Source organism: Paramisgurnus dabryanus, chromosome 8, assembly GCF_030506205.2.
Source record: "Paramisgurnus dabryanus chromosome 8, PD_genome_1.1, whole genome shotgun sequence".
Taxonomy (NCBI): domain Eukaryota; kingdom Metazoa; phylum Chordata; class Actinopteri; order Cypriniformes; family Cobitidae; genus Paramisgurnus; species Paramisgurnus dabryanus.
In genome coordinates, this window is record NC_133344.1 from 27,255,726 (window position 1) to 27,273,368 (window position 17,643).

The window sequence follows — 17,643 nt, forward strand, 5'->3', positions numbered from 1 at the left end:
TTCGGGCCGGCTGCATCCGGCTTTGTGCCCAAAGTTCCCACCACTCCTTTCAGAGATCAAGTGGTGAACCTCCAAGCGCTGCCTTTGGAGGAGGCAGACCCAGCCACGGCTTTGTTATGCCCTGTTCGTGCACTACGTGTGTATATAGACAGGACGCAAAGCTTTAGGACCTCAGATCAGCTCTTTGTTTGTTACGGTGGTCAGCAGAAAGGAAAAGCTGTCACCAAGCAGAGGATGTCCCATTGGATTGTGGATACTATAGCCCTTGCATATCAAAAGCAGAATGTGCCTTGTCCGTTTAATTTACGTGCCCACTCTACACGCAGTGTGGCATCATCTTGGGCACTGGCTCGCGGTTCCTCGCTAACAGATATTTGTAGAGCTGCAGGCTGGGCGACACCTAATACGTTCACAAGATTCTATAGTGTTCGTGTCGAACCGGTTTCCACTCGGGTTCTTTCTACTAACTAGTTAAGAATGCCGAGGGTCGGCTCGTGTGTCGGCTTGGAGCCTCTATTTTGGTGCTGCACATCTGCACCAATATGGAAGGCCATCGGGGAAAAAACGTCTAAAAAACTGTTTTTGCCTCTCCTCCACCGCCCTGATAGCTGGTGTTGCGGAGCATCCGCTGTCAACCTATCACTGATGTATTCTCTGTAAACCTGTGTAGGCTAGGCGTCCACATTTGTCCCCTACGTGGGGTTCATTGTGTGTATACTCCGTGGGGTTCTAATCCTCCACGTTTTCCTTAGCAGAGCCTGCTCTGCATCTCTCTGCATACTATGTTTTGTTCAGAGACTTTTTATGAGCAACCTTCCGTTGTTTCATATTTTTATGTCATCCATTCAACCTTCTTAGGGGATGGCTTCCGCAGTGTTCTAGCTCCGCTCAGTTTAGACGCTTCCCCAGTTCGCTGCTTCACTATCGTGGGTTAAGGAACAGGTAGTGACCGGCCTTCTGCATTTCGCCTTAGGTTCCGCCCCCTATGTGGAGGGCGGAGGGCTTTTACAGACACTGGAAGGGTTCAGCTGCAGTGGCGTTTTGGTAGGGATTCCCAATTCGGTCACGACGTGACGTCGTAGTGACCGACTGAAAGGGAACGTCTCGGTTACGTATGTAACCCTCGTTCCCTGAAGGAAGGGAACGGAGACGTCACGTCCCGTCGCCACAGTTTGCTGTTCCATTGCTGTTTTTCAGGCCGGGCACTGTTGCTCGGCTTCTCAGCAATAATATAGCTAATTTGGTATTGTGCACCTGCGGCTTATATACGCACCTGGCGGGGCGGCGCCGGCATTATGCAAATACCAGCATGCCAAGTTCATAGGCGTTTTTATAGTTTCTCGAAGTAGATAGGTCACCCGCGGAGCGGTTCCCAATTCGTCGGTCACGACGTGACGTCTCCGTTCCCTTCCTTCAGGGAACGAGGGGTACATACGTAACCGAGACGTTTTCAATATTACTGTAAGCAGCACTTGTATTTTGTAAAAGTCAGCAATCCAATGGCAAATTTCGCTAATTGCATCGTCTCTGGTGTCCTGTTCTTCATCATACTCTTCATCTGCCTCTCAGACTGTTTACAATCCACACAATTGGTAAAGAATAGAAAAAAGTGTGTACAATTTTGAGTTGTTGTGTTTGCTTGATGACAACTGTGTTGTAGTTGTGTTCATCCTTTGCCTGCATGTGTTTAGCATTCATTGCAGTGTAAAATGTGTGTTTTAATCAGAAGTTTGTGTTAAGAGTTTTGCAAAAAGATTGCATGATTTGACAAATGTGTTTAGGCCGCTATGAATTTGGTTCAGAGATTGGGGTTTAGTGGTTTAGCAATTCAGAAAAACTGTAATCAACATATAATAAGACAGTTAATCAGTTAGGAATATTTTTGTTTTGTTCATTATTTATTATAGGCTGCAGTGTGAACTGAATAGTGTATTTTAGGACCTAACAAAAATGTTTACAAATGTTTTAAGGATGAAGCTTGTTTTAGGATTCATAAGTGTGGATTATACAGTTTTATTGCATTTATAAATAACACGTTCTAGAAGTGTTTGTTGTGTCAACTCTCACTCTTTTCTAGCTGCTATTAATTGGGTTTAGTGCTTTTATGGAGTTGCTATTGCTATACATATTTAAAGGCGTGCAAAGATGGGTGGTATTTGTAATTATATGTAGTGTGGGCTGGTTTGGGCCAAAATGCCAGGGCCGAATTTTTGTCCCAGTCCAGCCCTGTTATTACTTGCAGTACTTACGGGAAAGTATTCACTATATTCACTGAACTAAACTTGTGTGATTACAGTAATAGAGATGTTTAACATTATCTGTCAAGTGTGTTGTTTTATACAATAAACATATCTTTTTCTGTAAGCAGATCTCCTGGATTGTTTGATTTTGCTTGAGAAATGATACGTTTTAAAATAGACAATCAACGAAAAATCTACGAATCAGATACACTGCGTAGTCACAGAGCAAAGAGTGCAATTATTTTATTGCAGCTTTATCACCATAATTTTGTGTTTTTGACTCACTTTTATCAAGGGCCCGGGGTATCTATCTACACTTGTGTTTTGAAAGCAGTTCTGCTTACCGCAGGCACTACACTCACTTCTCCCTCGTCTCTCTCCCTCTCCTCACTTTGCGTGCTGGTGCTGCCAGTGCCACCACCACCACCGCCGCCATCATCATTATCATAACCAGCGACGCGAGTTGAAGAAAACAGTTGTTTAATTTTAACACATTTTGCAGCGTCTGCCTGAAGAGCCTGTTTCTTTTTGTCGCGCATTTTTTCTCTATCTCTCTATTTTGACACGTGAACTGAAAAAAAAAAAATAATAACCAATGGGCTGCTGCTTAAATGTCAGTGGGCCGGTCTGTCTAAAAAAAAGCTGCTAACTGGGCTGCTCACTGCTCAGACAAAGATAGGATGAGATGTATCGGCCCAAAAAGTACCTCGGCCCACCGGGAAACTGCCCGGTGTGCCAGATGGCCAATCCGCCCCTGCTGATGCCTGTAAAAGGGGCAAACAATCTCCCGCAGACTTCATTCATATGTTCTGGTCATGTCCCAAGCTGGCAAACTTTTGGTTTAAAATATTTGACACTCTCCACACGGCTTACCATTGTGTAATAAACCCGCATCCCCTGTCTGCCCTTTTTGGTATACCACAAGGCAATGCTGAAGCACAACATTCTTTGGCCTTTTGCACCCTGCTTGCCAGGGGTCTGATCCTTCTTAACTGGAAGCAGGCTCTGCCTCTGTCATATGACAGATGGATTAAAGAAGTTTTATATATAATCTTAAACTTGAGAGGCTAAGATTCTCTCTTAGAGGCTCCTTGAGTAATTTTTTAAAAACTTGGAACCCCTTGCTTGCCATTATAGACTCCCTAGACATCATGCCAGATGAGTGAAAGGTTGTTGTTGTTGTTTTTTCATTTGCCTTTGTTTGGTCCTTATTTATTTATTTTCTGGTGTTCGGCCGCTATTTTTACACATTAATGTTTTTAAAACATTTCCCCACATGTAATGATGGGGAATGAAGCTGTCCAATCATAGCAGTGGGCGTTTACGTCCAGGTCTTTAGTGCGGCCCGCCCCTTCAAATGAACCATCCAGAGAGCCACTAATCCATGTTACAAAATAGCGTATTACTTATTGCTTTTGATGTTTTTGAATGTAAAAAACACGCGAACATCATAAGTAGACATCAGACAACAGCATAAAACAATAAAATCGGCAATTCACAGCCCCTTTAAGATGCCAGAGCACTGACTGTGGAACATTTTCCTGTTCTCATCGGCAGACCATAGCAAATAGGACCCTTGGGATTACTTTTCACAAGCAAGTTTTAACATTACCGAACTATTGGTTGTATTTTTTAAATAGAATATTACCAGATAATTGAGAAGGAGCAAGGATCTTTGATATAACTGTACTGAAATCGTAGCCAGCTAACGTTAGTTTCTCGATGTCAAGGATACTTCCTTGGCAGGACTAGTCCTTACAAGTCACTTAAGCATTCGAAAAACACGTAAATGAAACAGGCTAGCTCAGTCCTTGGCTGAAATTCGGAGGATTCTCGACATTGGAACAGTGCTTCGACAGATGTTGATGACGTAGCATCCTCGAAATTCTGGCTTCTGAGGATCCTTCCTTGACATTGAGAAACAGCCCTTGTTTACGGCACCAGTCGGTGTTCACAAGGCATGGAGAGGTGGTGGGTAAAGTAATAATTAAAAGAGCTACTCGATTATCAGATACAAGCATTCAACGGCCCTGTAGTATAGGCTTAATATAGGTTATTTTTGTTTGCGCACGTGATATCAAGCAATGTAACACACACACGACTACGATGGGCAAATTGAGTTACCCATCCCACTTTGTGTCATTTTATTGAGATATCTTATCCTGTGCAAATTGGCCATTCATTTATTCTCTTGTTTTTTTATCTTAATCATTGTATAAGGTTACTTTGTTCTTACATGTTAACAATATGCAAAACGTACAAACCCCAAAGTAAACGATGATGCAAGTTATCGTCTCAAAGTTACGTAAATCTCTTTTCTTGGACTACAACAAACACACAAATTGTAGGAAGCAGTTTACTTCCTGGGACTGGTGATGTAGACAAAACCGACATTAATATAATAATTCTTCTTCTTCTTCCTTGTGATTATCATAATTCCTTCTGGTTGGACTCACAGCCTGTAAGTTAACTCCTGTTAGCATTGCATTGTGATCGAATCTTTCAAACATGGTAAGGAGTGTCACAGTTTCCGGCTGACGTCAGAGGTAGCCAATCACAATTTACAGAATAGCTGGCCAATCAGGGACACATAGCTTTTCAAATCTATGTGTTTCAGAAAGAGAGTGAAATCTGGAGCTACAGAAATGTACGGTATGTGGAAAATTATGTGTTTTTTTAACCATAAACCACGCACATTGTATTATACCAAATACACAACATAACATTGTTTTTTAGCGATGAAATAGGTGCTCTTTAAAGAACAGGCTCCACCATGTTGCCAAACTCGTCTCTCTTGAACTACAGAAAGGGAGCACGAGAAATAAGTTTTGCAAAACAGTCCACCTTCAGGGGTTTTTAGTGTTTGTGTTCGTGTGTGTGATTGTCATAAATCACTATAAATTGTTTCTTCAACGTATTAAAATTTCTAACTTTACTGCAACTATTTCTGCTTAAAAAATATCTTATATATCAGAATTTTATATTACTGTTAATAAATATTGAATGGATAATCATTCCTACTATGAATATTAAAATATGCCAAACCATGTGTCCTTTACAGCAAAAAACCCGCGTGAAAATCAATTTGGTATTCAGTGAGGCGCCCGAAAAAATAGTCTCCATGGTAATTTTCAATTGCTAGGGAATGTCCCGGAAGAGATTTACTGGTGAAAATTCAATAGGTTATCATGTAACTCATTTTATTTTTTACGGCAAAAGTATTTTTCATTATTTTTACTTATAGTTAGATTGGATAGGCCTTCAAAAAAATGCCTTGACAAAAAGGGCACTTTGGTCATCCAGGGGTAAAGGGGCAGGTGCCCACCTCCCGCACATGCCTGTAGTTAATGGTACATTAACTAATGTTAACAGCTACAATGTATGAATAAAAACTGTAAATTACATTGACACAATCATTATTAACACTACACAGGTTTTATTAAGTACAAATAACACAGGACACATTTCCTCATACAGTGTGACAATCATTTTTCAGAGGAACTACAGAGAAGACATTTTTAACATACTTGGTTAATCAGTTTTTGCACCTATTCTGACAAGCATGAAGTGAAACATTAAAGGCCTTAACCGGAAATATTTTCAGCAGTTGAAGTGATCCTGGAATTTTCTTTGGTCAGGTTGGGCTAGAAATTTCAACAAATTAACAACTTGTTACACTAAAAAAATACACTAAAAAGGAGAATCCTGGCCAATTAGCTCAAGGGAACATTTCTAAGGCATGATGGAATGCTTGTTCTCTATACAGCTTAGATTCAATGTTTTGATTAACATCATTCAAAGCAGCGATTCATTTACAATTGTTTTCAGAAGTCATATTTACCAAACTTTCTCTAAAAAATTTAATAAAAATCAATTACATTTTAACATGCATGAGAATGTTTTGCCTGAAACACACTACTTTACAGACACGTCTGAAACACGTTAGAGAAAAATGTGCAAAACGGAAATAAAAGTTTAAGTGCCAGAAAACATCTACTTCATAAATAAGAGTTCTCTATATATAACACATCCAACTGAAATCCTTTAACGCCAGAGGCTTTGGTTCAATCACTCATAATACATTTGCATATTACAGAGTCTTAAACATCTTAACAAGTAAAATAAAATTACACTATCAAATAAAACAAACATTTTATTGATGTTTCACTGGTACACACAATTTGGGTTAAGTCTTAATATTTGTCCCATTTCGAGTAAAGCACTTGTAAAAAAACCAAAACAAACAAAAAAAAAACACTGACCATAGCAAAGTCACCTGGCTGAGACCCGTATTTTGTCATCCTTATAACCGTATTTGTGGTCCCGGATTGCTGACTCAACATGCTTAAGTGCCAGAAAAAGTACCTGTCACTGAAGCACTAGTCCCTGGTAGCACACCACCTTAAAGCCTTTTGCAGTTCTGCATTGAGAAGTTGCAGCTATTGATGCTGACCCTTCTTCTGTTCTGGTTGTCTGTCACAGGGGTCAGTGTTTGAGTCAGACTGACTTGTGCATTACTAAAAGATGCTATTCTCCCACTACCAGCAATCTGCAAGTTGACGGTGGTGGCATAGCTAGTTTTCAATGTTGTTTTCGATCCTTGACTGGGAACATTGTCCTCTAGTTTGTTCTCCTTTGTGAACTGAATTGGAGTGTCTCTCTCACAGTCAGGGCTGGTTTGAGCTACATAGGGACAAATGAGGGTGCTCCGACATGTAGTTTCTTCTAAAGATATGTTGTCTTGCTCGGCGTTCGTGTAGGGCATGGTATCAGTTTCAGCATGAGGCTCTGTGCTATATTTAGTCAACAATTCATGTACTTCTGGCCAGGCAATGCTTGTGAAATGTTTTACACCATGACTGGTTCTTTCAGGTGTTGATCTGACAGGTGACATGGGGCCAGGACTTACAGAGGATGGGCTACCACTGTATAAACCACCACGAGGACTTGTTAACTCTGACTCTGAACCAACTGACCATCGTCCACTTTCTGCCCAAGATCTGCGCTCAGGTCTAGCTGGACTGGGAGTTCTATCACCACCCAAGGGCAAACTGGTTCCTCTTAGCCACCTCTGGTTCTGAGGAACAGTTGCGGAACATGAAGATGGCCCTGATGGAATAGGAGAGATGATTCTGATACCTCTTGGTATAGAGCTTGACTCTGCTTTTGTTGGAGAAGATGGATTTGTTAATGAAGGATTATTTGGCTGTGGGTTAGCAAGGCCCAAGACACTTGTAGGAATGCCAATAGGGGGTGGAGAGGTGATTCTGGGACTCCCACAGGGAGACAGTGAACACACGGATGACGATCTTGACAGTTCCAGACAAAGAGGGGTAAAAAAGCCAGCTCCACCTTGTCTAGGGGTTCTGGGATTAGGTGGTTTTGTTACCAAGTGAATGGTATGGCTTTGGGTAGGTGGAGGGGAGCAAATTCCGGTAATTGAAGATGGCGACTGCACGCGAGAGCTAGGCTCAGAGGATGGAAAAGGCCGAGCCACCCTGTTGTGCAGTGTTGCTCTTTGATGATCTTGGAAGTAATGCTGGGATTCACCAACATTTGCATGTGCTGCTTTTTTGTGGGTAGTGGTCCACCCATTATCACTCAAACCATTATTATTGTTGTTATTTCCATTTAAGCTGGTGTAAGGAGTCTGTTCACGAGGGCTTTTAGCAGACACCGGTGAATGGAGACTAACAGGAGGTGCCGGAGACACCGGTGAATGGAGACTTACTGGAGGAGCCGGAGATACTGATCGCTGACTTCGATAAGGAGGAGGAGACTGAATAGTTGCTGGGCTAGATCGAAGACTGTTTGATCTGAAGGGGGATGGAGAGGACCTTGTTGGTTGATTCCCATATCCGGTGCTGAAAGTACAGCCAAGATTTGGCTCCAGACTCGACTCCAAAGTCATAGATTTAGGAGATGGTGATCTCAGTCTTAATGGTGTGGTGGGAAGGGGAGATAGGGAGCTTACAGGTGGAGAAGCAGTCTGGAGATTTACACCCCTCTTGGCCATGCTTTGAGATATTGTCTGACTGATACAAGAGGCAGCAAGAGACTTTTTAAGAGCTGAGGGTGTTAAGGAAGGCCTGGAGTTTTGGGCACCCTTTATAGGAGAGGGTGAACGCATTCGCATTTGGGGGCTGAAGGCAGATGGTGGTTTTGTATCTAGTAGACGTCCACAGCCAAAGGGTGACTTATCATTAAGCCCCGGGGAGAAAGATTGTCTGTGAGAGTAAATATCAGGTACAGAAGCATCCTGATTCCGTTCCTCAGTCTGCAGTAAGGAGTGTGGCAGTCTGAAAAAGGCAAATTAAAAGTAGAACATGAAAATCTTGCATAGATCGATCTAGTCAAGAAGCAATAAGGTTAATATTCATTGTTGCTATACGAACTGTAATAACAAACTTATCAATTTAAAATGCACACTACAACTACAGGCTAATTTGTGACATGTTCTGCAGAATACCTTTGGGGAGCCATGGCTGAAGATGAAACAGGACTTCTCTTTCCTGTTGCGGATAGTAGATTAGATGGTCTTTGGCTAGTAAACTGTGGAAGCTTATCCAAAGGTACATCTAGAGGGAATGTGGAGGTTGAGCTTGAAATGTCTAAAATATTGCGTAGGTCTTCTTTGTCTTCGACATCCAGTGTACAACCCTGGCCACAAGAACCTAACAGAGGTGCAACTGGTGTGGAGTTTGTTGTATCCTCTTTCAACTCTTCCTGAAGATATATCTGCTCTGATCTGTCAGATATAATCATTGTGGTTGAAACACAGTTATCGAAGGATGCTGTTGACAGCAATGGAGGACATATATCTGCATCACGTACAGAGGACACATCGACCACTACTTCTTCATTATCTGTTGATGATTGAAAGATCAATTGTATACTTTCACCAGGCTTGACAATTGAATCTTTTGATCTCTCCTCCACATTGTGAGTCACATCTCCTGAATGCTCAAAAAGGACACTTGTAGAACCAGAATTGCTCTCAAAAGTAGATGTATCCTCTTGCAATATCTGTCCCTTTTCAATTAAATCAATTTCAGTGTCTTTGTCTCCAACATTTAAATGGTTCTCTTGAACAAAATGTGGAATGTTATCAGCATGTTGGTCCACTGGTGAGCTGCAGTGGTTGAATGCCATTTCTGTATCATCTTGGTGCTGAGTTTCAAAATTTGGAGGTGATGAGGAGTTCTCTTCTTGGAAAACTGCTTCGATTAGGACAGACTCACGTTTTTCTAATGAGCTGTCACTGTAGTCTGATATCAGAGAGACATGTGATTCCGCAACAGATTTACTTTCTAACATTTCAACTAAAGTAGCCGAAGATTCACCAGTAGATAGTAAATTAGATTTAACAGATAAAACCTCTTCTGGAGGCCCAATCAGATTGCAGTCATTTTCTTGATGATATGTTTTAGAAAGTTGTTCCCTTACAATGATGTGTCCAAGAGATTCAGAAAATGTCGGTACTGATGATTCTATAAGATCTGTGAAACGATAATAAAATTTATTCAATAAACAATTTAAGATCCCTTACACCACAATATATCAAAGTCGGTCTATACACTCACCTGTGGGTTGATTTAGTATTCTCACATTGCCCTGGTGCAGCTCTAGCTGAGACTTTGCTGGAGTGCTTGCTTTTCCCTCTACTGACCATGTTCCCCTACTTGTTCGTGTTCTCTTCTGATGTAATGGTACCTTCATGCTACTTGCCTTGGCGGTGTACATGCGTGCAAGCATTTGAACTTTATTCAGAATCTTTTCAGAGTTCTCTACCAAACACTGGTTGACTGGTTCACCCTCAGAAAATCCTAAATCTGGAACCTCTGCCATTCCCTCATAAAGAGTACTGGTACATGAAACCATCTTGCCATGACGAGACCATCTGCCAACTTTAATCTGACTGGGAAGGCTATCCAGGCTTCCGTTAGGAGACATCCTAGATCTTGTTCTACCAGCTAACTGATGAGATGTATCAGGTTTTTCTGATGTCTGCAGATTTGATTGATGTGAAGTATCTTTATCGCACAGTGACAGTTCAGACTGTTGTACTAAATTCATATCATTTATGGATGTCTCTTCTGTTTTTGTAGGCAAAACAGAATTGTTCTCCTTCAGGAAAGGTACTGTTGGATTCATCTGAGACTCTTGAACCATTCTCTCTTTCTCCTTCCAAAGATTCATGCAAGGAGTAAATTCACAACTCTTTTCTTCCATTTCAGTTGCTGACTTGCAATCTAATTCTTCCTTTTGCTCTTGTCTAACATCCAAAATAGATAAAGGGGAGGCTCTATCAGCCGATTCCTGATGACTAGGAAGCTGTTCGGTTTGGTTTGACTTTGGAAGTAGTGAAGATGGTGAATCATTTTCAGCACAGTCAGTGTGTCCATTTTCAGAGTCCACCAGGCTCTCTTGGTGGACAGAAACATTAAAACGAGACACAGAATCCTTTACCAAACCTGTAGGAATATGAGAGAAGCTGTTCCTACGTGCTGCCTGACTCTCTTCTATACCCGCTTCTGCTGCCTCATAATAGCTACGTATCTTCTCAATAATCTGCCTGTCACTTTTGGTCAACTTTTGCTCAGTTTCAACTTTGGGGACAAGAGAGCTGTCAGGTGGTTTCGAAGCTGACTTTGCCTCACATAATGCACTATCATTGGCTTTGTCTGTAATATCTGATTGGTGAGACTCTTGCTTTTTAGTAAAATTGTCCTCAGTGTCTTCACACTCTTGTTCATTTATGTGCATAACCATCTCTGGTTTGGATGAATCACTATGATTGAGCTCTGAGTATGTCAGTTCTTCTGACTGATTGACCTCTGTGAAGGTATGCAACTGTGATGATGGTCTCTCAATGTCCTCTGGTGGAGAATCAATTGCTTCACAGGATGAATGGCTGTCCTTGTTTTTGTCTGACCCATCCACTAAAGGAGTTTTTTCGATCTCTGTACTTTTGGGATTATTCATCTGCTGCTTTTCTTCATCCAACTCCGTTGCAAGTGGTTTAACTTCATCCAACTGCTGTGCCTCCAATGGCTGGACATCCAAGGACTCTGGAATCGACTGGCACTTTCAAAGAAAGAAAGCAAAAAAAAATCAATAGAAGGCCAACTGAAACAAAATTCTCTTCCACTTGAATTTAATTGAGAAAAATTCAACAATTTAAAATTGCACAAAACAGGTATAACTCAGAACTTTACGTACCATGTCTGACGTTAACTGTGCCATGCCTTCTCGAAGACGGCTCTCGTTAATGAATTGCATGATTTCCTCAGTAATTGAAAGTGTTGGTGGTGGAGGAAGTGGGGTCAAATCATCTTCATCTTGACATAAGGTCAGATCATCCCGAGCAAATTCAACTTCAATGACGGAGGATGCCAAAGTACTGGTACTGCCCGAGGAGCCAATGCTGTCAGCCTGTGGGCATAACTCTCCTTCACTCCCAGTCTACACAGCAGCATTGATACAGTATAAAGAAATAGGTAAGTTAATGTACTTTCAGGCCTTTAAATAAAGTTTAAATTATGTTTTTTGTCATGGTTGTATCAAAAGGATAATACCCAATGTGCTTATACCTTCAAAGAAACTGGATTTAATGACAGGTGGAACCAAGGCAGATGAAAAGCAGGAAAAAATAGAAAAAAATAGGTTTAACAAAAGCATTAAATTGTACTGAAATGTTGTTCAATGAAGAAACAAAACAAAACTAAGTTTTTTAAGAAACCAAGGTGTCCTTAAAAATATGCTTAAGATAAAAAAAAACTTTTTTATAATTTACCTGCATTAATATATAATATTTACATTATTATATTTTATATTATATTATTTATTATTTTATATATTTTTCTAAACATAAAGAAAATGCGCATATGTGCATCGTGTGCAATGTCAAAATGCTTGCCTGCTACAGGCGCTTCGTAAGGGTTTATGATAAAAGAGACGCTCACGTTTGCAAGATACTCACTTAATCTTGTCTTGTGAAACGTGAGTGTATCTTTTATTATGAACCCTTTTAACGCATATGCAGCAGGCATGTATTTGACATGACACACGATGCACATAGGTTTCCATGATGCACCGAGCACATATTTTGACATGACGTGCCACCTCCTTTTTCCAAGGAGACTGCATTAGCACAAAAAGCAAGGTGAGTTGCAACAGGCGGAACTGGAGCAGGATACCACAGCAACGAGATACAAAGAAGGGTTAGCGCGATGTTTGCCATATCGTCGTTTATAGTCGAATAGATAAGGGATTCCTTAATCCATTAATTCAGTGCGACAAAGCCAGGCCTTGTGGCATTTCGTTTGTTCTAACAGGTAAAGCCCACTCCGGAGATTAAGACCATTCCTTATACGGAGCAGGTATAGGTGTCTTTTAATGCAAATTACTAACCTTGTGAACCTGGCCGCTCATTCAGAACACTCCAAATTCACTTACATAAGAACGAGTTTAAGAACAAATCCATGTGCACGTGAAGTAAATTAGGCGGAAATTTTTGTAAGAAATTCAAATGTGTGTATAAATGTAGAAAAAGATGCAAATATTAGTGAATGAGACCCACATATTTTTTAAAACCTAAATGTAGTTCTACTTTCATTCAAGCAATGTCATCACTGTCCAAATATCCATGATAACATAAACATAAAAATTTATGAAAAATGTACACTCACCACTTTGCTGAAATGCAGATTCTATATCCTTGGCAGGGGCTTTGGGCACACAGAATAAATATTAATCACTTACACACACACACACACACACACACACACATTTATACATGTATTTTTTTTCTTTTTTAAATTATGTAATTATATAGGGGTGCGCGGGGCAAAAACTAAGATGGGGTAAGTTGTTACACCGACTGTTTTCATTGTTGCACAAGGTTGAGCATTTTGTTTTTCCGGTATTTTTTTCACGCTGCCAAAAGACAATCTCCCGCAAATTATTGGAAATGTATAATGTTTTTCCAAAGAGTTATTGATGAACGAGTGTTTTGGTGGCATGTAAGTACATTTTTTCATCATATTTTTTTTCCGTTTCTAAGTTGGGTGTGTAAGATACCAAATCCAATGCTATGTCATATTAATCAGTGTCTTGTTGACTAAAACACAGCATCGTTTTGAAATATGTCTGCAGCTCTTAGTTACTTTTTTGGTGAGCTTGAAAATATTTTGACCCAGCGGAGTTAATTGTAATGCTGTGTTACAACTAACCCCTCAGCACTTACGATATGAAAACCGCTAATGTTTGCATAATTATTCCCATTGTTTTAAATAGGCTACACACGAATGATTGCTGGCTGCCAACAAAATAAATGTTCCTGTCTTATCAAAAATCATGTGTCAAATGTATCTTTGTTCATATCTTTAATATTGATTGAATAAGGTCACGTCAAAGATTGAAATCATAATAAAATGAATGGCTAAAATCAGACTTTGATGCTCATTATCTCAGAATTTGATTTTGAAACTGTAGTATGGTTATTACAGACTGGGTCACATTTAAAAAAAAATGTCATAATTTTGCTGCTTTTTCTCACATATTTAGACATTTGTATCCATTTATAATTGAACTTTTGTTAGAAAAGGGCTGGATGAATGAATACAGTGTGGATACCTGTCTATTATAGACAGATATATAAACAATATCCACTTCAAGTATATAGACAAAATAGTATTGAAATATTTGCCTGCAAACTTAATTTTTACCAAGTGTTACAACTAACCCCCTGCCTGTTACAATTAACCCCACCTGTCACGTTTGGTGTAATTGTCAAAGAATGGTAAGTACTAGAAACAAACTTCAAATGTTCATTTGTAGCAGAGATGTGTGTGTTGCTTGTGTAAAAATATAATTAAGTCAAACTGAATTTTTTTTCACGATTGAGGCAAAACCAAAAAGCATTAGGTTGTGCCCCGCTCTCCCCTACATAAAAACTTTATATTTATTATTATATTTGGGAAAAATGTTTTCAGTCACGATTTTATACTTTTTCACAGACAAGGATTAGCTTAAGCCAGGAATATTCCTTAGTTAAATTCAGATATTTAAGTCGCTTTAATAAATATGCCTCAGAAAAACATTACTGGTGTGCATCTTGAGAAAAAAAACAACTGATATATTTTAAGATTAGTTATTTTCAGTTAAAACAGCTCAAAAGTTCATTTTAGTTTGGGACTGGGCTTAAGCCTTCTCATTACAAACACCAAGAGTCAATTTCAGAAATGAGATATTCACCAGACTGTCTCCTCCCACGCTTGTATGTCAGATTGCCCTCTAAGAGGAGTGGAAGGCATTTTCTGGCTTTCTCCGGGGTGTACATGAATTCTGGTGGTTCTGTGAAAGAGTTCATCACTATTATGAATATAATAAATCATACATCGGATTGTGTAAGGTATGTGCCAGCATTTTATAGATTTCCAATGAAGACTACACGCCAGACCTGATTGCCTTCTTCCCCTGTGGTAGTTATGAATATCATCCATTCTTGGAGAAGGCATTGGCTTTCTTATTGGCTCTTGATCAAACTGTGGTGCTAAGCATCATACAAAACATAATTGTACACAATTATTAAAGCAAATTGCAGTGCGGTGATCCAAGACGACAAGAATGAATACCTACACTGACAGAAGCTGTCACCGAGAACCTGCCTTGCCTGCAAAACATGTAAAGAAATCTGTTGTTCAGACACACACAAAGGCAAACATTTCGCATGTCCCTGCATGAGTGATTTCGAGGTATTTATGCATGGTCCATGTGTGAAGATATTACTCTGCTGACTCACATAATGAAATAACTTTGGCTTAAATCAAAATAGTATTTCATGTTCAATCATGTATTTACTTGGCAAGTCGTCTGGTTAATTAGCAGGATAAGTTATCTGTCATGATCACCATTGTGCTTAATTTTCCCATTGTGTGTTGACAAATTAAATTCTTTTTACTTTTTGTGGTAAGGATGCAGGATGGTTCTCCACTATCATCCTCTTGAGGTAGTGCAGCCACAACCGCTTCTCCTCCTGGTTTTTAGCCTACAGTTCAATAAAAGTTTCACTTTAAAATGTAGTTTCATTTTTTTAAGTAATAAACAAAATGTTCTAGTAACAATGCTGTGTGCCTTAAGGGCAACTAATGTCAACAAATCATAAAACGTCTGCCGTCACCTGAACAATGTGTTGCTGTTTTGGGATTGTCTGGTCTGACACCTTAAAACACAGAGGATCCTTCATGTTTTCCACGAGGAGCAGATTACAGCACTTGAAAGATGAGAGAGGGAAATATGTGATGCAGACCTGATGTATTTACTGTATACCTAGTCGCTTTATGTGGTTTTATTTAATGGTTAATTATCCGATCACGAAATCAAATGTAATGCCCTCCAATATGCATTCGTGGGACACATGGATGGTACCTCAAGCATTCCAAGAAACATTTGGCTACCTGGCATTACAGAACTTGCAACAATTGCATTACTACAATTGCAAATTCACAGGAATACTATTCATAGCCACATTAAGACACATTTATGATGCATTGTGTAAATGGAATGTGCAATCTATCCAATCAATCAAAAACCTCAGTTTGAAGTGACTATGACAGATTTATGACACAAATACCAATGACAGATCCCAAAAAAATCTAATGACAAACATTAAGGACTTACAAAGATGTGAGTACTGTAAATGAAATGATCCAGCCTCTTTTTGGCAATGAGAAGCATTTTGTCAAAAAGAAAAAACGCTCTTTCCTTCTTCACCCGTTGAACCCGAAAGGAGCCTTCAAGAACGAGTTCACCAAACCCGCTGAGATCAGGACCAGTCCAGTTCAGTAACAAACTCTCAATTTCCTATAAAAAGTGACATTTGCATATATATTTAAACACATGCCACTCCAAAAGTATAGTTTTATATTTGACTCTAAAAAATGTATTGTGAAGTTAATCTCGAAGCATTTGATATTCACAGTTACCTGCAGTCTGACCGCATGCTCCTGTTTTCTCTTCATGTCATTGATGTACCAAGCCACTGCTGTCATGGTAATAATGGCATCCTCCACCACCTCATACCCCGGATCACTTTTATCAAAATGTTTGGACAGCTCCTACCACAAGGGGGAGACAATAAATCAGATGGGAAATAATATTTCTTCAGCACTCTCCGCTGCTTTTGTAGATTGAACTGGACTGGACATTTCAATAACAGGACAAGTAACAAAAATTGGTGCCTTTGTTTCAACATCTATAAATCTCTTCAAAGATCAATGCGACGTAAAATGTACTGACCTGCAGTAGGAGGTGGTACTTAAGAATCCTTTGCACGGGCTTTAGCAGGTAAGTCTCCAGAGGCAATGAGTGGCACAGGGTGGCCTGCCTTTCCTGGAAGAAGCGCACCAGGCTTTCATTCTTCATGCAGTCCCTTAGGACGGTGACCGAGCTGGATGGAAACAAAGAGGTATGTGTTTAAGTAAGTGTGGTCCAAGGGGACTCATCACTTTGGCATCTTTGCCTTACAGCACTTCATCTAATCCGAGCATTTAGCTGATGGCCTTTTAGTGGTGACACCCAAAACATCCAACAATTGGTCACTGCGATGATGAGATACTAGTTTACTTGATCAGGGCCGCCTAATCCTCATCATTCAGTACTGTATAGAGAATAGTAAAGATGATCAGTGGCGCAATGTTTGAGTTATGCGTGTATGAATATGCATTCATTCTCTGGAGACGGCACAGAAATGAGTTTCGGTACAGCAGAACATCTGCGACTGCTACACTGGAGGCCCATAGGAATACTGTGAGAGAGGCTGAAAGGTATTTGCAAGCAGTCATCACCTAAATATGTTTGCCTCTGATATGTCTGGTGTTTGTACAAGACCTTAGCTGACATAGCCGACAGCCGTATCTGACACAGCCTAATTAAAACCACACTACATTCATAAAAAGCGTTTTACATGACTAGACTCATTTGGGTTGACATCTTGATAGTAATACATCTATCATCTACATCTTCATGTATAGCTTGTAATGCACTGTAAGTCACTTTGGATAAAAGCGTTTGCCAAATGCATCAATATAATATAATAATAATAATAATAATAATATAATGTATCAAAATTTTAAGGCAACCAGGTAACTTACTTTTTAAGTAAGTAAAAAAAAAATTGCAGTGTAAGTTACTAAAATTAACTCTTTAGGTGCAAAGCTGTACCTTTTAAAAGGATACAGCCCGTGTGACAGATAGGATACAAATTTTGACCATTATGTAATAATAAATAATGATAATAAATAATAATATTAATATAAATAATAATATAATAAATAATAACAATAATAATTCTTATTATATAAATTGTATATTAATTATTAATATTAATATTAAATAAATA

General features: G+C 39.6%; 1 protein-coding gene across 1 annotated transcript in view; it reads right to left on the reverse strand.

Moving 5' to 3' along the window:
- Nucleotides 1-6,099: 6,099 nt before the first annotated feature.
- The window catches only part of LOC135770252 (uncharacterized), a 44,342-nt gene continuing 32,798 nt past the window's right edge, over nt 6,100-17,643 (reverse strand). The window contains exons 7-20 of the mRNA XM_065279981.2: nt 16,542-16,692; nt 16,229-16,360; nt 15,924-16,106; nt 15,424-15,516; nt 15,205-15,291; nt 14,883-14,916; nt 14,704-14,796; nt 14,499-14,597; nt 12,932-12,970; nt 11,834-11,844; nt 11,463-11,705; nt 9,824-11,327; nt 8,710-9,739; nt 6,100-8,539 (exon numbers count right to left, since the gene is read on the reverse strand). Coding sequence (XP_065136053.1) covers nt 6,643-8,539; nt 8,710-9,739; nt 9,824-11,327; nt 11,463-11,705; nt 11,834-11,844; nt 12,932-12,970; nt 14,499-14,597; nt 14,704-14,796; nt 14,883-14,916; nt 15,205-15,291; nt 15,424-15,516; nt 15,924-16,106; nt 16,229-16,360; nt 16,542-16,692 — 5,596 coding nt within the window. The 3' untranslated portion in view covers nt 6,100-6,642. The remainder of the gene's footprint in view (nt 8,540-8,709; nt 9,740-9,823; nt 11,328-11,462; nt 11,706-11,833; nt 11,845-12,931; nt 12,971-14,498; nt 14,598-14,703; nt 14,797-14,882; nt 14,917-15,204; nt 15,292-15,423; nt 15,517-15,923; nt 16,107-16,228; nt 16,361-16,541; nt 16,693-17,643) is intronic.